This window comes from Delphinus delphis, chromosome 8, assembly GCF_949987515.2.
Source record: "Delphinus delphis chromosome 8, mDelDel1.2, whole genome shotgun sequence".
NCBI lineage: Eukaryota > Metazoa > Chordata > Mammalia > Artiodactyla > Delphinidae > Delphinus > Delphinus delphis.
The window spans coordinates 66,388,782-66,408,907 of NC_082690.1; the positions used below are offsets into that span (position 1 = coordinate 66,388,782).

Consider the following 20,126-nt stretch of genomic DNA (forward strand, 5'->3'; position numbering starts at 1 on the left):
ACAAGCAAAAGCTGAGAGAGTTCAGCACCACCAAACCAGCTCTACAACAACTGCTAAAGGAACTTCTCTAGGCAAGAAACACAAGAGAAGGAAAAGACCTACAATAACGAACCAGAACAATTAAGAAAATGGGAATGGGAACACACATATCAATAATTACCTTAAATGTAAATGGACTAAATGCTCCCACCAAAAGACACAGATTGGCTAAATGGATACAAAAACAAGACGCATATATTTGCTGTCTACAAGAGACCCACTTCAGACGTAGAGACACATACAGACTGAAAGTAAGGGGATGGAAAAAGGTATTTCATGCAAATGGAAACCAAAAGAAAGCTGGAGTAGCAATTCTCATATCAGCCAAATATACTTTAAAACAAAGACTATTAGAAGAGACAGAGAAGGACACTACATAATGATCAAGGGATCGATCCAAGAAGAAGATATAACAATTGTAAATATTTATGCACCCAACATAGGAGCACCTCAATACATAAGGCAAATACTGACAGCCATAAAAGGGGAAATCGACAGTAACACATTCATAGTAGGGGACTTTAACACCCCACTTTCACTAATGGACAGATCATCCAAAATGAAAATAAATAAGGAAACACAAGCTTTAAATGATACATTAAACGAGATGGAGTTAATTGATATTTATAGGACATTCCATCCAAAAACAACAGAATACACATTTTTCTCAAGTGCTCATGGAACATTCTCCAGGATAGATCATATCTTGGGTCACAAATCAAGCCTTGGTAAATTTAAGAAAATTGAAATTGTATCAAGTATCTTTTCCGACCACAACGCTATGAGGCTCGATATCAATTACAGGAAAAGATCTGTAAAAAATACAAACACATGGAAGCTAAACAATACACTACTTAATAACGAAGTGATCACTGAAGAAATCAAAGAGGAAATCAAAAAATACCTAGAAACAAATGACAATGGAGACAAGACGACTCAAAATCTATGGGATGCAGCAAAAGCAGTTCTAAGAGGGAAGTTTATAGCAATACAATCCTACCTTAAGAAACAGGAAACATCTCGAATAAACAACCTAACCTTGCACCTAAAGCAATTAGAGAAAGAAGAACAAAAAAACCCCAAAGTTAGCAGAAGGAAAGAAATCATAAAAATCTGATCAGAAATAAATGAAAAAGAAATGAAGGAAACGATAGCAAAGATCAATAAAACTAAAAGCTGGTTCTTTGAAAGGATAAACAAAATTCATAAACCATTAGCCAGACTCATCAAGAAAAAAATGGAGAAGACTCAAATCAATAGAATTAGAAATGAAAAAGGAGAAGTAACAACTGACACTGCAGAAATACAAAAGATCATGAGAGATTACTACAAGCAACTCTATGCCAATAAAATGGACAACCTGGAAGAAATGGACAAATTCTTAGAAAGGCACAATCTGCCAAGACTGAATCAGGAAGAAATAGAAAATATGAACAGACCAATCACAAGCACTGAAATTGAAACTGTGATTAAAAATCTTCCAACAAGCAAAAGCCCAGGACCAGATGGCTTCACAGGCGAATTCTATCAAACATTTAGAGAAGAGCTATCACCTATCCTTCTCAGACTCTTCCAAAATACAGCAGAGGGAGGAACACTCCCCAACTCATTCTACGAGGCCACCATCACCCTGATACCAAAACCAGACAAGGATGTCACAAAGAAAGAAAACTACTGGCCAATATCACTGATGAACATAGATGCAAAAATCCTCAACAAAATACTAGCAAACAGAATCCAACAGCACATTAAACGGATCATACACCATGATCAAGTGGGGTTTATTCCAGGAATGCAAGGATTCTTCAATATACGCAAATCAATCAACGTGATACACCATATTAACAAATTGAAGGAGAAAAACCATATGATCATCTCAATAGATGCAGAGAAAGCTTTTGACAAAATCCAACACCCATTTATGATAAAAACCCTGCAGAAAGTAGGCACAGAGGGAACTTTCCTCAACATAGTAAAGGCCATATGTGACAAACCCACAGCCAACATCATTCTCAATGGTGAGGAACTGAAAGCATTTCCACTAAGATCAGGAACAAGACAAGGTTGCCCACTCTCACCACTCTTATTCAACTTAGTTTTGGAAGTTTTAGCCACAGCAATCAGAGAAGAAAAGGAAATAAAAGGAATCCAAATCGGAAAAGAAGTAAAGCTGTCACTGTTTGCAGATGACATGATCCTATACATAGAGAACCCTAAAGATGCTACCAGAAAACTACTAGAGCTAATCAATGAATTTGGTAAAGTGGCAGGATACAAAATTAATGCACAGAAATCTCTGGCATTCCTATATACTAATGATGAAAAATCTGAAAGTGAAATCAAGAAAACACTCCCATTTACCATTGCAACAAAAAGAATAAAATATCTAGGAATAAACCTACCTAAGGAGACAAAAGACCTGTATGCAGAAAATTAAAAGACACTGATGAAAGAAATTAAAGATGATACAAATAGATGGAGAGATATACCATGTTCTTGGATTGGAAGAATCAACATTGTGAAAATGACTCTACTACACAAAGCAATATATAGATTCAATGCAATCCCTATCAAACTACCACGGGCATTTTTCACAGAAATAGAACAAAAAATTTTGCAATTTTATGGAAACACAAAAGACCCCGAATAGCCAAAGCAATCTTGAGAACGAAGGAAGGAACTGGAGGAATCAGGCTCCCTGACTTCAGACTATACTACAAAGCTACAGTTATCAAGACAGTATGGTACTGGCACAAAAACAGAAAGATAGATCAATGGAACAGGATAGAAAGCCCAGAGATAAACCCATGGACATATGGACACCTTATCTTTGATAAAGGTGGCAGTAATGTACAGTGGAGAAAGGACAGCCTCTTCAATAAGTGGTGCTGGGAAAACTGGACAGGTACATGTAAAAGTATGAGATTAGATCACTCCCTAACACCATACACAAAAATAAGCTCAAAATGGATTAAAGACCTAAATGTAAGGCCAGAAACTATCAAACTCTTAGAGGAAAACATAGGCAGAACACTCTATGACATAAATCACAGCAAGATCCTTTCTGAACCACCTCCTAGAGTAATGGAAATAAAAACAAAAATAAACAAATGGGACCTAATGAAACTTCAAAGCTTTTGCACAGCAAAGGAAACCATAAACAAGACCAAAAGACAACCCTCAGAATGGGAGAAAATATTTGCAAATGAAGCAACCGACAAAGGATTAATCTCCAAAATTTACAAGCAGCTCATGCAGCTCAATAACAAGAAAACAAACAACCCAATCCAAAAATGGGCAGAAGACCTAAATAGACATTTCTCCAAAGAAGATATACAGACTGCCAACAAACACATGAAAGAATGCTCAACATCATTAATCATTAGAGAAATGCAAATCAAAACTACGAGATATCATCTCACACCAGTCAGAATGGCCATCATCAAAAAATCTAGAAACAATAAATGCTGGAGAGGGTGTGGAGAAAAGGGAACACCCTTGTACTGCTGGTGGGAATGTGAATTAGTTCAGCCACTATGGAGAACAGTATGGAGGTTCCTTAAAAAACTACAAATAGAACTACCATATGACCCAGCAATCCCACTACTGGGCATATACCCTGAGAAAACCGAAATTCAAAAAGAGTCATGTACCAAAATGTTCATTGCAGCTCTATTTACAATAGCCCGGAGATGGAAACAACCTAAGTGCCCATCATCGGATGAATGGATAAAGAAGATGTGGCACATATATACAATGGAATATTACTCAGCCATAAAAAGAAACGATATTGAGCTATTTGTAATGAGGTGGATAGACCTAGAGTCTGTCATACAGAGTGAAGTAAGTCAGAAAGAAAAAGAAAATACCGTATGCTAACACATATATATGGAATTTAAGGGAAAAAAAAATGTCATGAAGAACCTAGGGGTAAGGCAGGAATAAAGACACAGACTTACTAGAGGATGGACTTGAGGCTATGGGGAGGGGGAAGGGTAAACGGTGACGAAGCGAGAAAGAGGCATGGACATATACACACTACCAAATGTAAGGTAGATAGCTAGTGGGAAGCAGCTGCATAGCACAGGGAGATCAGCTCGGTGCTTTGTGACCGCCTGGAGGGGTGGGATAGGGAGGATGGGAGGGAGGGAGACGCAAGCGGGAAGAGATATGGGAACATATGTATATATATAACTGATTCATTTTGTTGTGAAGCTGAAACTAACATACCATTGTAAAGCAATTATACTCCAATAAAGATGTTAAAATGAAAAAAAAAAAAGACAATATGGTACTGGCACAAAAACAGAAAGATAGATCAATGGAACAGGATAGAAAGCCCAGAGATAAACCCAAGCACATATGGTCACCTTATCTTTGATAAAGGAGGCAGGAATGTACAGTGGAGAAAGGACAGCCTATTCAATAAGTGGTGCTGGGAAAACTGGACAGCTACATGTAAAAGTATGAGATTAGATCACTCCCTAACACCATACACAAAAATAAGCTCAAAATGGATTAAAGACCTAAGTGTAAGGCCAGAAGGTATCAAACTCTTAGAGGAAAACTTAGGCAAGACACTCTATGACATAAATCACAGCAAGGTCCTTTTTGACCCACCTCCTAGAGGAATGGAAATAAAAAGAAAAATAAACAAATGGGACCTAATGAAACTTCAAAGCTTTTTCACAGCAAAGGAAACCATAAAGAAGACCAAAAGACAACCCTCAGAATGGGAGAAAATATTTGCAAATGAAGCAACTGACAAAGGATTAATCTCCGAAATTTATAAGCAGCTCATGCAGCTTAGTAACAAAAAAACAAACAACCCAATCCAAAAATGGGCAGAAGACCTAAATAGACATTTCTCCAAAGAAGATATACAGACTGCCAACAAACACATGAAAGAATGCTCAACATCGCTAATCATTAGAGAAATGCAAATCAAAACTACAATGAAATATCATCTCACACCAGTCAGAATGGCCATCATCAAAAAATCTAGAAACAATAAATGCTGGAGAGGGTGTGGAGAAAAGGGAACCCTCTTACACTGTTGGTGGGAATGTAAATTGATACAGCCACTGTGGAGAACAGTATGGAGGTTCCTTAAAAAACTACAAATAGAACTACCATATGACCCAGCAATCCCACTACTGGGCATATACCCTGAGAAAACCATAATTCAAAAAGAGTCATGTACCAAAATGTTCATTGCAGCTCTATTTCCAATAGCCCAGAGATGGAAACAAACTAAGTGTCCATCATCAGATGAATGGATAAAGAAGATGTGGCACATATACACAATGGAATATTACTCAGCCATAAAAAGAAACGAAATTGAGCTATTTGTAACGAGGTGGATAGACCTAGAGTCTGTCATACAGAGTGAAGTCAGTCAGAAAGAAAAAGACAAATACCGTATGCTAACACATATATATGGAATTTAAGAAAAAAAAATGTCATGAAGAACCTAGGGGTAAAACAGGAATAAAGACACAGACATACTAGAGAATGGACTTGAGGATATGGGGAGGGGGAAGGGTAAGCTGGGAGAAAGCGAGAGAGAGTCATGGACATATATACACTACCAAAAGTAAGGTAGATAGCTAGTGGGAAGCAGCCGCGTAGCACAGGGAGATCAGCTCGGCGCTTTGTGTCCACCTAGAGGGGTGGGATAGGGAGGGTGGGAGGGAGGGAGACGCAAGCGGGAAGAGATATGGGAACATATGTATATGTATAACTGATTCACTTTGTTATAAAGCAGAAACTAACACACCATTGTAAAGCAATTATACCCCAATAAAGATGTAAAAAAAATAAATAATAAAACAGAAAAAAAAAATATGGCACTTTCCAGGCCCTACCCTGGCCCAGCTGTGCCCTCAGCACCCTAGAGACAGGAAGCACAGGGACCCTGAGGCAGAAACAGGCTGTGTGGCCTCCGGGAAGGCGCTGGAGGAAACGGAGTGAGGCCAAGAGCAGGGCTGTGAAGGAGATACCACCTCAGTGAGGGCATCTGGGCCTGTAGGGAGGGTGGAGAATGAGGTCAAGAAAGCACCCTCCCCAAAGGCTCTGAGAGGAGAATCTTCTAGAATAGTGTAGTAAGACCACCTTGGAGGCCTGGAATACGTCTTGGGACGTATGTGGGATACGGAGAGAGGAGCCATCCCACCTTTTGGTGCTGGAGCCACTGGCCAGTCTCCCTCCCGTCTTCCTTCCTGGACCTCAGCCTCTCTCACTGAGCAAACTCTGGGCTCTCGCCCCCTCTCCGGCCAAATGCCATTCACCAAAATTGCAAAGGAGCCTTCCTGTTCTCGATTCAGTCCCTTCCTGGTGAGCTCAGCGCCTTTGGGAGCAGCCTGGTGGTATTACCATCCTTACCTCTACCTGCGGGCTCTGGCCCTGAGGTAAAAGTAGTTACAGTCAAGGCTTATTTACCATGTCCCCAGCACTGTGTCAGATGCTTCACACACTCAATCTCAAGTGTTCTTCACAATAACCCTGAGCGGTGGAGATGATAATTATCCCCATTTTGTAGAACTGGAGACTGAGGCTCAGAGAGGTGGGGGTCACATGGTCAGTCAGTGGTAGAGCCAGGCTGAGAACCTGGGTCTGCCCCGTTCGCTGTTCCTCACTAGGATGAGTGGCCACACCCTCCCCTCCATTTATCCCACCTCACACCTGCCTCAAGGTAGTAGACTAGACCGAGAGCTGCTGGTGTCCCATTGCCTGGGGTGGAAGGTCATCTGAAGAGCTTCAAGGGCTCTGGGGAGTCAGGTTGGTCTAGTTCTTTTGAGAGCTCTCTGCAAAGACATGATTTATCCATCTATCCATCCATCCAATATTTAATGAGTGCCTACCACATGCCAGGAGCAGTTCCCACCCACTGAGATACATCAGTGACTAAACAGGAGAAGATCTTTGTCTTTGTGGAGACTATATTCCAGGAGGGGGAGCAAATGGTAAATTCTATAGTGTGTTAGAGGTGCTAAGATTGTGCACAAAAATGTAGAGCAGTGCTGTGGACAATGTTTCCGCTTAAAATTCATATGTTGAAGCCCTGATCACCAGTGTGATGAGAGGTGGGGCCTTTGGGAGGTAATTAGGTCATGGGGTGGAGCCCTCATGATGGAATTAGTACCCTTACAAGAAGAGTCACAGGAGGGATGACCTCTTTCCCTCTGCCTCGTGAGGACACAGTGAGAAGGTGTGAGACGCCAGATCTGCTGGCACCATGATCTTGTACTTTCCAGTCTCCAGAACTGTGGGAGATAAATGTCTGTTGTTCAAGCTTCCCAGTCTCTGGTCCTTTCTTGTTATAGCAGCATGGATGGACTAAGACTGGGAGGTTGTGAGGGTACCGGAGTGGTGCTGAGAGCAGGAGGCTGTTGCGGTGATCCCCCCTGAGAAGATGAGAGCTGGGCAAGGACATGAACGAGGAGGAGCCCAGGTGTATCTGGGGGAGTCTTGTGCCCCAGAGTGCAGTTCCTGCACCAGCAGAGGCCTGGTGTGCACAGGGAACAGCACGGGGCGGGGGTGGGAGATGAGGCCCAAGAGGGGAGGGAGGGGCATCTTGTGCGAACGGACTTCGGCTGTTCACCTGGTGACAGAACGGGCCGCTGCAGGGTCGGACTGACATGCTAACCGGGTCCCCCTGGCTGCTGTGTGCAACGCAGAGCCTGGGAGGAAGGAAGGAAGCAGGGCCACCTGTCAGCAGGCTCTGGTCCTCACGCAAGTGGGCGGGGGCTGGATGCAGGGCCCCTGGCTGGCCCCGCCCTCGGTGGAGGGCACAGTGGCTTGGTTTATTAGTCCAGTCGTCTAAATGATTCGTGTAATACTTAAAACTATAGGATCTGGAAACACAATACTTTTAATTAAAGAATTTAAATAAGGGCAATTAAACCTGGCAGGAGGGATACCACAGCACACAGAGAGCTTAACTGGAATGGAAACCAAGTTAAGTATGGAAACAGCATCAAAAAAAAAAAAAAGAAAATGTGCGGCGGTCGCTACGGTGCTGACAAGATGGCGGCTGGTGGGGCCCGAGTGCCGGCTTCTGCCCTGCGCGCTACACAAGTGGCGCTCCTTCTCCTCCACCTACCTTCCTGAAACTTTCATGGGAATACTTATGTGAAGGCATTGTTCAGAAGGAAGATACTTGGCTGTAATGAACATTTTAGCGGATAAGCCAAATGACCAGCCTTCACGGTGGTCTACAGAGAGCAGCTACCCTCCCCAGTACTTGATTCTGAAGCTTGAAAGGCCTGCTATAGTCCAGAATATCACATTTGGAAAATACGAGAAAACGCATGTCTGCAGTTTGAAGAAATTTAAAGTCTTTGGTGGAATGAATGAAGAAAACATGACAAAGCTATTGTCCAGTGGCTTAAAGAATGATTATAACAAAGAAACATTTACCTTGAAGCATAAAATTGATGAACAGATGTTTCCTTGTCGATTCATTAAATAGTTCCACTCTTATCATGGGGCCCCAGCTTTAACCTTAGCATCTGGTATGCTGAGCTTAGTGGCATTGATGATCCCCATGTAGTACAACCCTGTCTCAACTGGTATAGTAAGTAGTACCGTGAACAGGAAGCTATTCGCCTTTGCCTAAAACACTTCAGACAACATAACTATACAGAGGCCTTTGAATTACTGCAAAAGAAAACCAAGATTGCCCTGGAACATCCCATGTTAACAGATCTGCACGATAAATTGGTACTGAAGGGTGATTTTGATGCTTGTGAAGAATTGATTGAAAAAGCTGTAAATGATGGCTTGTTCAATCAGTATATCAGTCAACAGGAATATAAGCCACGATGGAGTCAAATCATTCCCAAAAGTACCAAAGGTGATGGAGAAGATAACCGACCAGGAATGAGAGGAGGCCATCAGATGGTTATTGATGTTCAAACAGAGACTGTTTATTTGTTTGGTGGCTGGGATGGAACACAAGATCTTGCCGACTTCTGGGCATACAGTGTGAAAGAGAACCAATGGACATGTATCTCTAGAGACACTGAGAAAGAGAATGGTCCTAGTGCTAGATCGTGTCATAAAATGTGCATTGACATTCAACGAAGGCAAGTCTACACGCCAGGGCGTTATTCGGATTCCTCTGTGAAGAACAGCAAATCTCTGAAAAGTGATTTCTATCGTTACGACATTGACACAAACACATGGATGTTACTCAGGGAGGATACTGCTGATGGAGGACCGAAACTGGTGTTTGATCATCAGTTCCAATGACAGGATTCACACAGAGAGCAACCCTTGATCCAGAACTGGATGAAATACATGTCTTATCTGGACTCAGCAAAGACAAGCAAAAGAGGGAAGAGAATGTCAGAAATTCATTCTGGATTTATGACATTGTAAGGAATAGTTGGTCTTGCGTCTCTAAGAATGATCAAGCTGCAAAGGATACTCCAAGTAAAAGTCTTCAGGAGGAAGAACCATGTCCAAGATCTGCCCATCAGCTTGTATACGATGAGCTACACAAGGTTCATTATTTATTTGGTGGGAATCCAGGAAAATCTTGGTCCCCAAAGATGAGATTAGATGACTTCTTGTCACTGAAATTGTGTAGGCCTTCAAAAGATTACTTACTGAGCATTGCAAGTACCTCATAAGAAAACACGGGTTTGAAGAGAAGGCCCAAATGGATCCCCTTAGTGCTCTGAAATATCCACAAAATGATCTTTATATAAATGTGGATCATTCAGACCCAGAAGAGACAAAAGAGTTTCAGCTCCTAGCTTCAGCTCTGTTTAAATCTGGTTCAGATTTCACAGCTCTAGGCTTTTCCAATGTGGATCACACCTGTGCTCAAAGAACTCAGCTGTTTGACACCTTAGTAAATTTCTTTCCTGACAGCATGACTCCTCCTAAAGGCAACCTGGTGGACCTCATCACACTGTGACTGACGAGTACCTGGACAGAAATGGAGCACAGGAGTCTGCTTTCAGTATTCTGGATTTCAACTCTATTGACTGACCATTAGGCTGCAGTGACTGAGGACTGCACCAGAATTTTGAAGGGATCTTTGCTGTCACAAATTTTAACCCTCTTCCTTCACACCTGACCTCAACCCCATAGTCCTGATCCCATTCTGAAATTAGGCTAATAAAGTGAAATCGGTATACTTTCCATTAAAAAAAAAATGGAAAGCTGAATGTATGAAATTAAGAAGGCTAATAATAATTCCGAGAGCTCGGTTCCCAGCCCCCAGCCTAGGTCCTTCTCCTTCCGAGCCTCTCTGGAGACTAGAAACGGCATCAGAGGTGGGATGAGCGGAAGCAGCGAACACGGGACTCTGCTCCCAGCCTTGTCTCTGGCGGCTCTCCCCGGCTGTGACCCTGGTAAGGGGCTGAGCCACCATGGGCTTCAGTCTTCTCATTTGCAAAAGGCACCGGAGCACTGTGGGGCACTCAGACACAGAGCGCTGACTATATGCCTGGCGGGCATGTGGAGCCGTGGTCCATGAGCGCCTTGGGCTGAGGCACCCCAGGTTACACAGCCATGCACCTCCTCTCTTCCTGTTTCCCCAAGGCGTGTCTGTAGCAGCTAGAGGTGGGACCTCAAGCACCAGACCAACCTTCCCGGTTCCTCCTGGGGATGTGGGTTGGGTAAATGGATTAGACAGTCCCTGGAGGACTTGTGATACCACAGATCACTGGGGCCCACCTTCTGACCCTACGGGTCTGCGATGGGGCCCAAGATGTGCCTTTTTAAGCTCCCGAGTGTCTCAGCTGCTGGTGGTACTGGTCCAGGGATCACAGTCGGGGGACCACAAGCAAACCGTCACCCTCTCTGGGGAAAGGATGAGGCCTGGCTGTCACTCGCACTCACCACCTTGAGGTAGAGGATATGAAGCAGCTGGGCTGAGCTCACGTTTGCAGTCACGGTGTTTATGAGGAGGCTGTGTGTGGACTGAATAAGACTCTGCTTATTTCAGAGCTCCCGTTCCACTCTCCGTTCTAATTAATTTTCTACGGGCAAGTAGCCCAGTGGGTCTGTGGCTTTAAGCACAGTGGGCTCGGGAGTTCCCAGGTTAAGTAGTTAATGATTAGTAATCAGATAATTCAAAGCATGGGTGGAATGTTAGTGCTAGTTAAAGAAACCCCGAGATTAAGTCTTTTTGTAGAGGAAAGTGGTCTTTCTGTATTATGAATATTCAACACTCTGTCTATTCAAAAAGTGCTTTGGTGTTTGTCTTTCTTAAAGGAGACGCACCTGTGCCAGAGTGAGAGTCTGCCTGGGATTTGCTGTGACGGCCGTTGGGCTGAAAATGGGGTAATGGCAACGTCAAGTGCAAAAGGAAAGGTGAAGGGGGGTATGGAGACAGCAGGATGACTGGAGGGAGTTTGCTGAGGAAGCAGGAATCCAGCCAGTTCACACACACCTACAAGGTTTGGCAGGGAGACCGCAGCCCCAAATTCCCACTGCAGCAATCCATGGGCTTTGTAGAGGCAAGACAAAGGCTCCACAGCATGGTGGTTTAAAGTGTGGGCCCTAGAGGCAGAAGCCTGATTTGACCTTGGACAAATTACATAATCTCTCTGTGCCTCAGTTTCCTCAACTGTAGAATGGGGATGGTAAAGTACCTGACAGCAAGGTCATGAGGATTAAGTAATATTTAGACAGCAGTTACAGTAGTATGTGGCGCACAGTAAGCACTATATAAAAGTTTGATAAATAAATTTAAAAATCTCACCCAGGCTCTGCTGGTGGCGCAGTGGTTGAGAGTCCGCCTGCCGATGCAGGGGACACGGTTTCGTGCCCCGGTCCGGGAAGATCCCACATGCCGCGGAGCGGCTGGGCCCGTGAGCCATGGCCGCTGAGCCTGCGCATCCGGAGCCTGTGCTCCGCAACGGGATTGGCCACAACAGTGAGAGGCCCGCGTACCGCAAAAAAAAAAAAAAAAAAAACTCACCCAGGTGTGAGTAGTGAGGCACTGAGCTGTCACACCTGGTCCTGGCTCCTGGTCTAAAGTGCCGACTGCCGTAAACTAAAAATAACTAAGAAAATATTCAGGGCCTAAACAAGGCTTTGTCGGTCCTTGAAAACTGGATGATCCCACACTTGCCCCTTCATGTGACATGGAAATGAAAAGCTGCTTTATTCCAGAGCCATAAGGAAACACCCGATTACAGCCTTTTCTTCTCAGCACAAAAGGTTCTCGAAGTTGGACTTCCTGCCAGAGCCTGGGGGGTGGAGCAGGAGAAAGTCAAGGACTCCTCCTCCTTGCGTGCTGGGAAATTCTTTGGCAGAATCAGTGGTGCTCCCTGGGAAATGCTCTCTGCAAATAAGTTCTTCTTTGAGTGGGTTACTCATCTTGCATCAAATTATCAAATTAGGTCCCACAAGTAAGAGCCAGTGGTCCCTGGCCAGGCTCAGCTCTGCCCTCAGCTCTCTTCCAGGCAGTCTCCTCATGCTCTTGAAAATCTCTTGTCTCCTGGCCTTAATGGTCACCTCTGCTGTTATCCTTGATGTTCTCCATTTGGAAAATGCATTAACGCTGAACTGAGAATGAGGCAAGCATGGGGGTGGGATGGCAGGACCGCCCACCAGCGGGAACGCTGCCCTGGGTGCCCTTGGACTCCCGAATGGGCCTTGCCAGCGTTTCCACCAAAGAACCCAGTGGCCAACGGGAGTGAGAGCACATGCCAGAGTCTGAGGCAGCGTGAAATACGGCCAGAACACCTCAACATTTCATCAAAGCCCCCTGTTTTAACAAATATTCATAGAAATTGCTACTCCCCTTCATACAGTATGCATAATTGTTTTAGTAAAAATCATTTCCACCTTCCTCCCCCAAATCTGAAGCTATAGGAAGAGTAAACTGGAGTACCCCTCTCCACGCATGTCTGTGTATTGCGGCAGGGATGCACTACCACCTAAAAGTGTTCTTATAGGGATTTTCTAACTAAGCGAGGCCCTTTGACTATTACGTTCAAATGTCCTTGAAATACTCTAGTACAATTAGTTTTTTATCAGCATGCGTGCATGCAAGGAAGAGTTATCAAGGGTAGGGTTTGTTCATCTTTGGGTCTCCCACAAACTTAGCTTGAGACCTGGCACACAGGGTATTTGTGTTAATATTTGTGAATTTTTAGAAAGGACTCCTTAATTTAATTGACAGCACCCGGTGTGCCTCTTCTGTTTCAGGCTTTCTGTTAGGTGCTGGAGACACTGAACGTGTAAGACAGCCCTGCCCTCCCATCTGTTGGTTGATGGGAGAAAGAGTCATGGAGAAAATAACAGATAAACAATTCCATGAAGTGGGATAACGATGACCCTTATACCAGGAGTGCAGCTCATTTTCAAGTTCATGGTGCTTTTTAGTAAGGCAGGCCCCGTCTGGGCTTCTAGGTGGAATAAGCCCTTTTCAGGGCATGCTAACTTCAGGAGCTTAGAATTACAGAATTTCAGGGCTGGTAAGCCCTTAAAACCATCCGGTCTAACTCCACTTAGAGCTGTAGCATGTTTGATGGCCTGCTGAGTGGTCGTCTGAGCCCACCTCTTCCTTGAATGGCCAATCTCATGCCCGGGCATCTCTGACTATGAGAAAGCTGCTCTGTAAATTGTCCTTGAATCTCCCTCCAGCTGGTCCTCCCTCAGAGCTACATAGGACAATCCTGCTCTCTTTTGCCTAGAGAAGCCTTTCAGATATTTGAGGGCAGAGATCAGGCACTCCTGAGCTCTTTCTGGCTTCAACCATGCACACAAATAGATGGACTTTAAGGAAGTTGGACCTTAAAGAACACACATCGTAACAGCCTTCCTAGGGCGTGAGTCCCTTCAATAACATCTTGAAGAGAGGCCTCGGCATTTGCTTAACCATTCAAAGTAATGGTGATAGGGGGATGGTGGGGAGGGTGGGCATCTCATTACCCCTGAGAGGTAGTCTGTTGCTTCACATGACAGATGTCCTGCCACAAAGTTCTCCTGTGTAGTGACCTGATATCTGCTGCTTCCCTCTCCTTCTACTGGTCCAGGGGTCACTGACTAGATGCCTCTTTCACTAACACTGCATCACCTAATCCCAGAATCCCCCAGATCTCAGTAGGTGGGGTACTCTGGGAAGATTAAAGTTTTATACTTAACACATATGAATTTATAATCCCAGTACACAGTCAGTTTAGGAAATTCTCTAATCCGGGAGGAGTCACAACTACCACTTCTAATGTTAATGAAGTCTCATCATGTGTTGATGTGGGAGATGTTGACTGTTTAGAGACGGGTATCCACTGACTTCTTCAAACCCAGAGCCTCGGGTGGCCCTGGATTCATAATCTCCCCTCACAACCACCTCCATTTAATCCATCACTACTTCCAATAGACCGCTGAACTGTCTCTCCAAGTCCTCCCCAACAGCTGCCTGGCCCCACGTCTCCATGGCAACCAAGTCTACCCCTTTTCTCACAGGGAAGATGGTACAGCCCACTACTTTCTTCTCTGTCTTCCAATACACCTTGCAGTCTGCTGCTAGAGGGATTCAGACCCCATCACGGTAATCCACAGTTTAAGAACCTCCCCTAGTCCCTCCCTTTGCTTTTAAGGTGAAGTCCGAACTTCTCAGCATGATTTTCGGTGACCATTATCTGCCCCAAACTGACGCTTACGTCTGATCTCTCTCACGTCCCATTGAAAATTCTAAATTCCATCCACACCAACACTGAATACGCTCTGCCTCTTCTTGCCTTTGCCCATGCTGAGCCTCTAACATGGGATGTTCTCCCTTTCTATGCCTGGGAACTATCCTACGATTTTCAAGATCCAGATCAAACATGCCTTGAACGTGAAGCCATCCCTGAGTTGTGCAGACAGAGCCCATCACCCTGGGCTACTGGAATACCGTACCCGCCTCATTTCAGCTCTCATCATCCAGTTTTGCTATGTGTTTATACACCCATGAACTCCTCCAGGGGCAGAGGCCGTGTCTGATTCATATCTGCATCCCTCCTGCCCAACCACCATGCTCAATAAATGCTTGATGAATGACGGAAGGAAAGAATGTTCATCATTGGAAAACTGCTCATCAGAGCCCTGTACATCAGCGTTGCTGAGAGATGTTTTCATCAAATGTGGTTTCTCAGTGTCAGTATCTGACGCTGTCCTGATTCATCCTGAAGCAGGGAAAATTCAGAAGAGCTTCCAGGGGTTAGAAGAAAGGCATTTTATTTGTTAAACAGAAAATCAGGCTATGAGATGGAACACCAAGATATGCAAATGTCTATCTTCTTTGTAGGAGAACCTGGGAGAATCACACTAGATTATTTTGAAATTAATTCAGCCTGAATGGAGTTTAAATGTAGCCCTCAGGAGAGTAAATAAATAATGCAAAATGTGAAAGTGAAAAGGAGATTTGAAATGCACCAGTAAAATCTTTCAGCCCAACTTCTCCACCAGAACATTTTAGTTGGTAGGATCCCCCTGTAATTTGCAAAGATTAAACCTGTTGCAAGAAAATTAGCCCAAGCAATGACTTTAATCATTTAAGAGGCTCCCAGCTTCCTCTGGCCTCATCAACAGTAGCTCCTCACCAGTGAGGGCTTGGGGACAGATTCCAGGATGCTTGATAAACACTGATCATTTTGCATTAAACAAAAATTTCACATACATTAATTTTTAAATATCAAGTGGGAGCAGCTGCTCTGGGCTTGCAAATTAGGGATTTAAAAATATTATTTCCAAACAGTTCCCCTTGGTAGAAGGATCAGAGAGGTGACTGCCAGAGTGCCCTGGGAGTTTTAATTAGATGTACGTATAAGTAGCTGAAAACTGCCCAGACCTCAGGGCTGCACATGCCAATGTGGCCTGCTTGGTTGGTCACTGTGTCCCTTCAAGCAGGAATCTGTCCGGCTGCCTGTTCAAGGCCATGCACTGAGATGAGTGAAGGAAGGAGCTGGATTTTGGAGGAATGTTCCTTTCTCTGCCCCAGTTGGGAACGGGCAGATGAGATGAGAGCCGGTTGGGGGTACCAAGGCCTCTGGATCTGGGCATGTGTGGGAAGGCCATCTGTCTACGAGGGCTGGAAAGGAGTCGGATGTGCCTGTATGCGGGGCTGGGATGTCAAAGCAGCCTGGGTTTGGATTCAAACTGCATGAAGCTGGGCACGGAGAGGCTGAGACCCCACAGACAGACCGAGCTCTCTTCCCCTGGTGAGGGGCAACCTCGGACCCTGCCCTGAGAGGAGATCTTGGAGTCCAGAAGACCCCAGGGTCATGGAGGAGAAGGAGGAGGGAACAGCTCAACTTTCAAACTGCATCTGAGCCTCCCCGTAACTCTTCTACCTGCCCCTCCCCGCTTCTAGAATCTCTCTTCCCCATTCAGCTCCACAATCCCGGCCACTGGGGGCTGCCAAAACCCAGACCTAAACGCCCCAGTCCCCCGCACACAGCCTCACCTCCCACAGGACCAGGTCCAGGTCCAGCTGCCCCTGCAGGCGCATCTCTGGCTGCGCCCCATGGGGTCCATGAGGATCCAGCCACACCCGACCCTCCGCAGCTCCCCGCACGTGGCCTGGGTTTCATGTCCGCAGCTCGCGCCCGTGCCGTTGCCTCTCCCTGGAATGCCCCTCACTACTTCTATATGGAGCAAACTCCTATGCCTTCTTCGAGGGCCAAGCTATGTACTCTCTGTTCTGGAAAGCCACCAGCCCTGCCCCAACCTGCCACCCCCGTCTTCCTGCACGGTGTCAGTCGGCTCCCAGGAGGAAGCTGAACTCAGGCCAGCAGGAGGTAGGACTGACGGCAGCAGAGAGCAGCCTGACGTGAGCCCCTCCAGATGGTACGGTCCCCGTCTCACCCAGCCAAGTCAGCCCACTCACCTCCGCGGGCCGAGGTACCCATTCCTCTCTCTGCTGCCTCCAGCCTGTGAGCCTGTTTTGCATCTAATCCGAGCCAGGAGGCAGCAGCCACTTTACCACCCAGCCCATGGCCAGCCTTCCTCCCTGACCACACACCTCCAGGGCTCCCTCTGCCTCGTAATTTAAAGGAGGACAGAGGGGAAATGTAGCCCTGTCCTGTGTCACTCTGGGCCAGAAGGCTGGCTGGGGAAAGTGACAAAGGCGTCTGCTGGGCACGGTCAGAACAGGTCACAGCTGGGGCATCTGGGCTCCACCAGGAGAGAGGGAGGTGGTAGGAAGAAGTTCTCTATATTCTAAGCCTCGGCCCTGCCCCTGACCTTCTTCCAGGGGCCACTTCCAACATCCTCCCACGATTAGAAGTAAAACAGAGAATCTGAAGTAGTTCAGGAATAATAATAATAAGCAGTGGGTATGTTATTTAACATCTTCGTGCCGCAGTTTCCTCATCTATGAACTCGGGCTAATGGTCCACATCTAATCACACACAGGTGTTGTGAGGATTAAGTGAGCTGGTGTACGCCAGGCGCCTAGGAAGGGCAGCACACGTTAAGCACTGTATGAACCTTAGCTAATTCTTCTTACGGGACAGACCTTTACAGTTTACGACACGTGTCACAGGTCATAGGGACAGAAAGGGGCAGGGCAGGAGTCCCCGGGCACCGTTCTCTTTCATCGTACCCCACGCAGTCCGCAGGCCCAGCCTGGGCTCAGAGCTGCTACGTGCACCCTCTACCCACCCTCAGATGTGCTGTCATTGGTTCCCTGTGCTGCTTCCCAGCATCTGCTTTCCTGGGGTCCCAAAGTCCCAGTCTGGGCTCTCGCTCCTGCTTTCCAACGAGCCCCTAAATCTATGACGTGTGTTGAACTTGCTGCTCGGGGTTGACCCTCACCATCCATTTAGGACCCAACCGAGGGTCTCTCTCAGCCCTCAGGTTCCGCAGCCCCAGACCACAGGTCAAAGGGGCCCCGTGCCCATAGAGCTTGACGTAGCTGGGACCTCCCCTCACGGGCCCACCACTACAGGGGCGGGTAACTGGACATGAGGATTGGAATCAAGGTCAGGCCAACCGCACACCTCCATCCTGTGCCTGTCAGCCTCCTCTCAGGGCGGAAGCAGCTTGCTGGGAGGCTTGAGTCAGGGTCCCTGCCTCTTCGTCCCATGAATATAGACATTCTGCTCCCGAATTCCCCAGAAGCATCCACCATGTGCAGCCCCCAGCAGTCCTGATGCCCTAAAACCCTCACTTCCTGTTCTGAGTGCTTTCCCTGCACTACCCGGGAGGTGGGCGTCCCTATCTGTGGGCAGAAACTGATCCTTATTTAGCAGATTCCTCAGGGGCTAGAGGCCTCTGGGCCAAGGCACTGGTTTTCTTCAAAGCTGGGTCACTGCGGGCCATCTCCAGCTGGCGTCTTGATCCGGGGCATCACTATTATTTTTTTTTAATTTATTTATTTTTTTTGCGGTACGCGGGCCTCTCACTGTTGTGGCCTATCCAGTTGCGGAGCACAGGCTCCGGACGCGCAGGCTCAGCGGCCATGGCTCACGGGCCCAGCCGCTCCGCGGCATGTGGGATCCTCCCGGACCGGGGCACGAACCCGCGTCCCCTGCATCGGCAGGCGGACTCTCAACACTGCGCCACCAGGGAAGCCCCCGGGGCATCATTTTATAACTAGGCCAATGCAGAGCAGGAAGATAAATATCGTCCTCAGAATTGATGGAAACTTAATAAAGGAATGTTTCATGGTCACCAGTGTGTGGACTGCCCTTCACAAAATGGCTCCCAGACACTGCCCTTCGAGAAAACCTCATTCCCTACAGAATGAGAAGGAAGGCAGAGCGGCTCACAGACCAGAGACGACCCAGCACTGTCTATACCTGAGAGACTGGGGCTGTGCTTGTGAGAAGGCGCTTGTCAGAAGAAATGTGAGCTTTAAAGTCAGAGATCTGAGTTTAAAATCCCAGCCCTGCCCCTCACTGTGTGACTTCAGGCAGGGGACTCCCACCTCTGAGGCTGTTTCCTTATATCTAAAAGTTAAATAAAATGCCACTAAAACAACAACAACAATAATAATAACCTCCCTCAGAGCCAGTATCAATGAGTCAATGAGCTAATGTATACCAAACACCTGGCACGTAGTAGGGGCTCACTAAACCCCGAGAACTGGTACCTCTCCTCCTCCATCCCTCCTATTCCTCCCTGCCCCGGCCCCTTCCCCTGTTTCTCTACGCTGCTGCTTCTCCGGGTGGGGCTGCTACCTGAGAGAACTGCCAGTGGAGCTTCATCCTCTTGGCTTTGGCATAGCTGCATTCGATGAGCCGCGGCCGGCTGTTGACGTCCACCAGGCACCGGTTGTCGTCGTCGTCCACCGTGGGGCTCAGGATGCCCACGTGGATCTGCTGACTGCTCGTGTAGTACACGTTCTGGGGGCAGGGGGAGAACGAGGTCAAACGCTAACGACCAGAGAGATGGGGCGGGTTTGTAGGACATCTCCCCAGGCAGCTGGCAAAGAGACCACAATTCAGTGGCCTTCAAATGATTTTCCATCGCAACAGACAAGAAGAGACCCTTTTACATTATGATTCGATACAGTGTCTGGTCCGCACGTACAACTGAAACAAAATGTTCAAGAAATCAAACTTAGCCTTACTATATGCAGCGTACTCAATTTTCTGTTCTATTCTTTCATTGAAAAACATTGGCCATAACCTTTTAACTTGATTTCACCGCCCACAGTTTAAAAAAACACTGCCTGAATCCATTATTTGCAGGCTTGCCGACTTCCCCCCTCCTTAAGTATTTTGTATAAGATGCTGTGCTTGGCTGGTAGCTAAAGAGCAAAGGACACGGGCCGCACCTTAGGGAGCTCAGAGTCTTGCGTCATGGTGGATATGTAATTTCCATCTGTCCTAAGACTGTATAGAGCAGGAGTTGGCAAACTTCTTCTTAAAGGGCCAGGTGGCAAATATTTGGGGTTTTGCAGTGTGTTCGATGATTCACTAGGACTCAGGAGACTCAGCGTTTGGTTGCACCATAGCTGTGATTTATTACAGGAAAGGGTACAAATCAAATCAGCAAAGGGAAAAGGCACGTGGGGCAAAGTCTGGAGGAAACCAGGCACAGGCTTCCAAGGGTCCTCTCCCAGCAGTCGCAGAGAATGGCCCTTCACAAGCAGGAAGGTGTTGAGCTAATGCCTGTGAGGGGTTATC

The 20,126-nt window shown here is 46.4% G+C and overlaps 1 protein-coding gene and 2 pseudogenes across 3 annotated transcripts in view; 2 read left to right on the forward strand and 1 right to left on the reverse strand.

Annotated features, from left to right (window-relative positions):
- The window catches only part of GALNT18 (polypeptide N-acetylgalactosaminyltransferase 18), a 354,931-nt gene that overhangs the window by 12,624 nt on the left and 322,181 nt on the right, over positions 1-20,126 (reverse strand). For 2 of the 3 annotated variants that reach the window (XM_060018497.1, XM_060018495.1), the window contains exon 10: positions 19,176-19,340. The exons of the other annotated variant lie outside the window; for it this stretch is intronic. In XM_060018497.1, coding sequence (XP_059874480.1) covers positions 19,176-19,340 — 165 coding nt within the window. The remainder of the gene's footprint in view (positions 1-19,175; positions 19,341-20,126) is intronic. 3 annotated transcript variants of the gene reach the window in all.
- Positions 8,572-9,294, forward strand: LOC138414145 (muskelin pseudogene; annotated as a pseudogene).
- On the forward strand, positions 9,291-9,967 carry LOC132429341 (muskelin pseudogene; annotated as a pseudogene).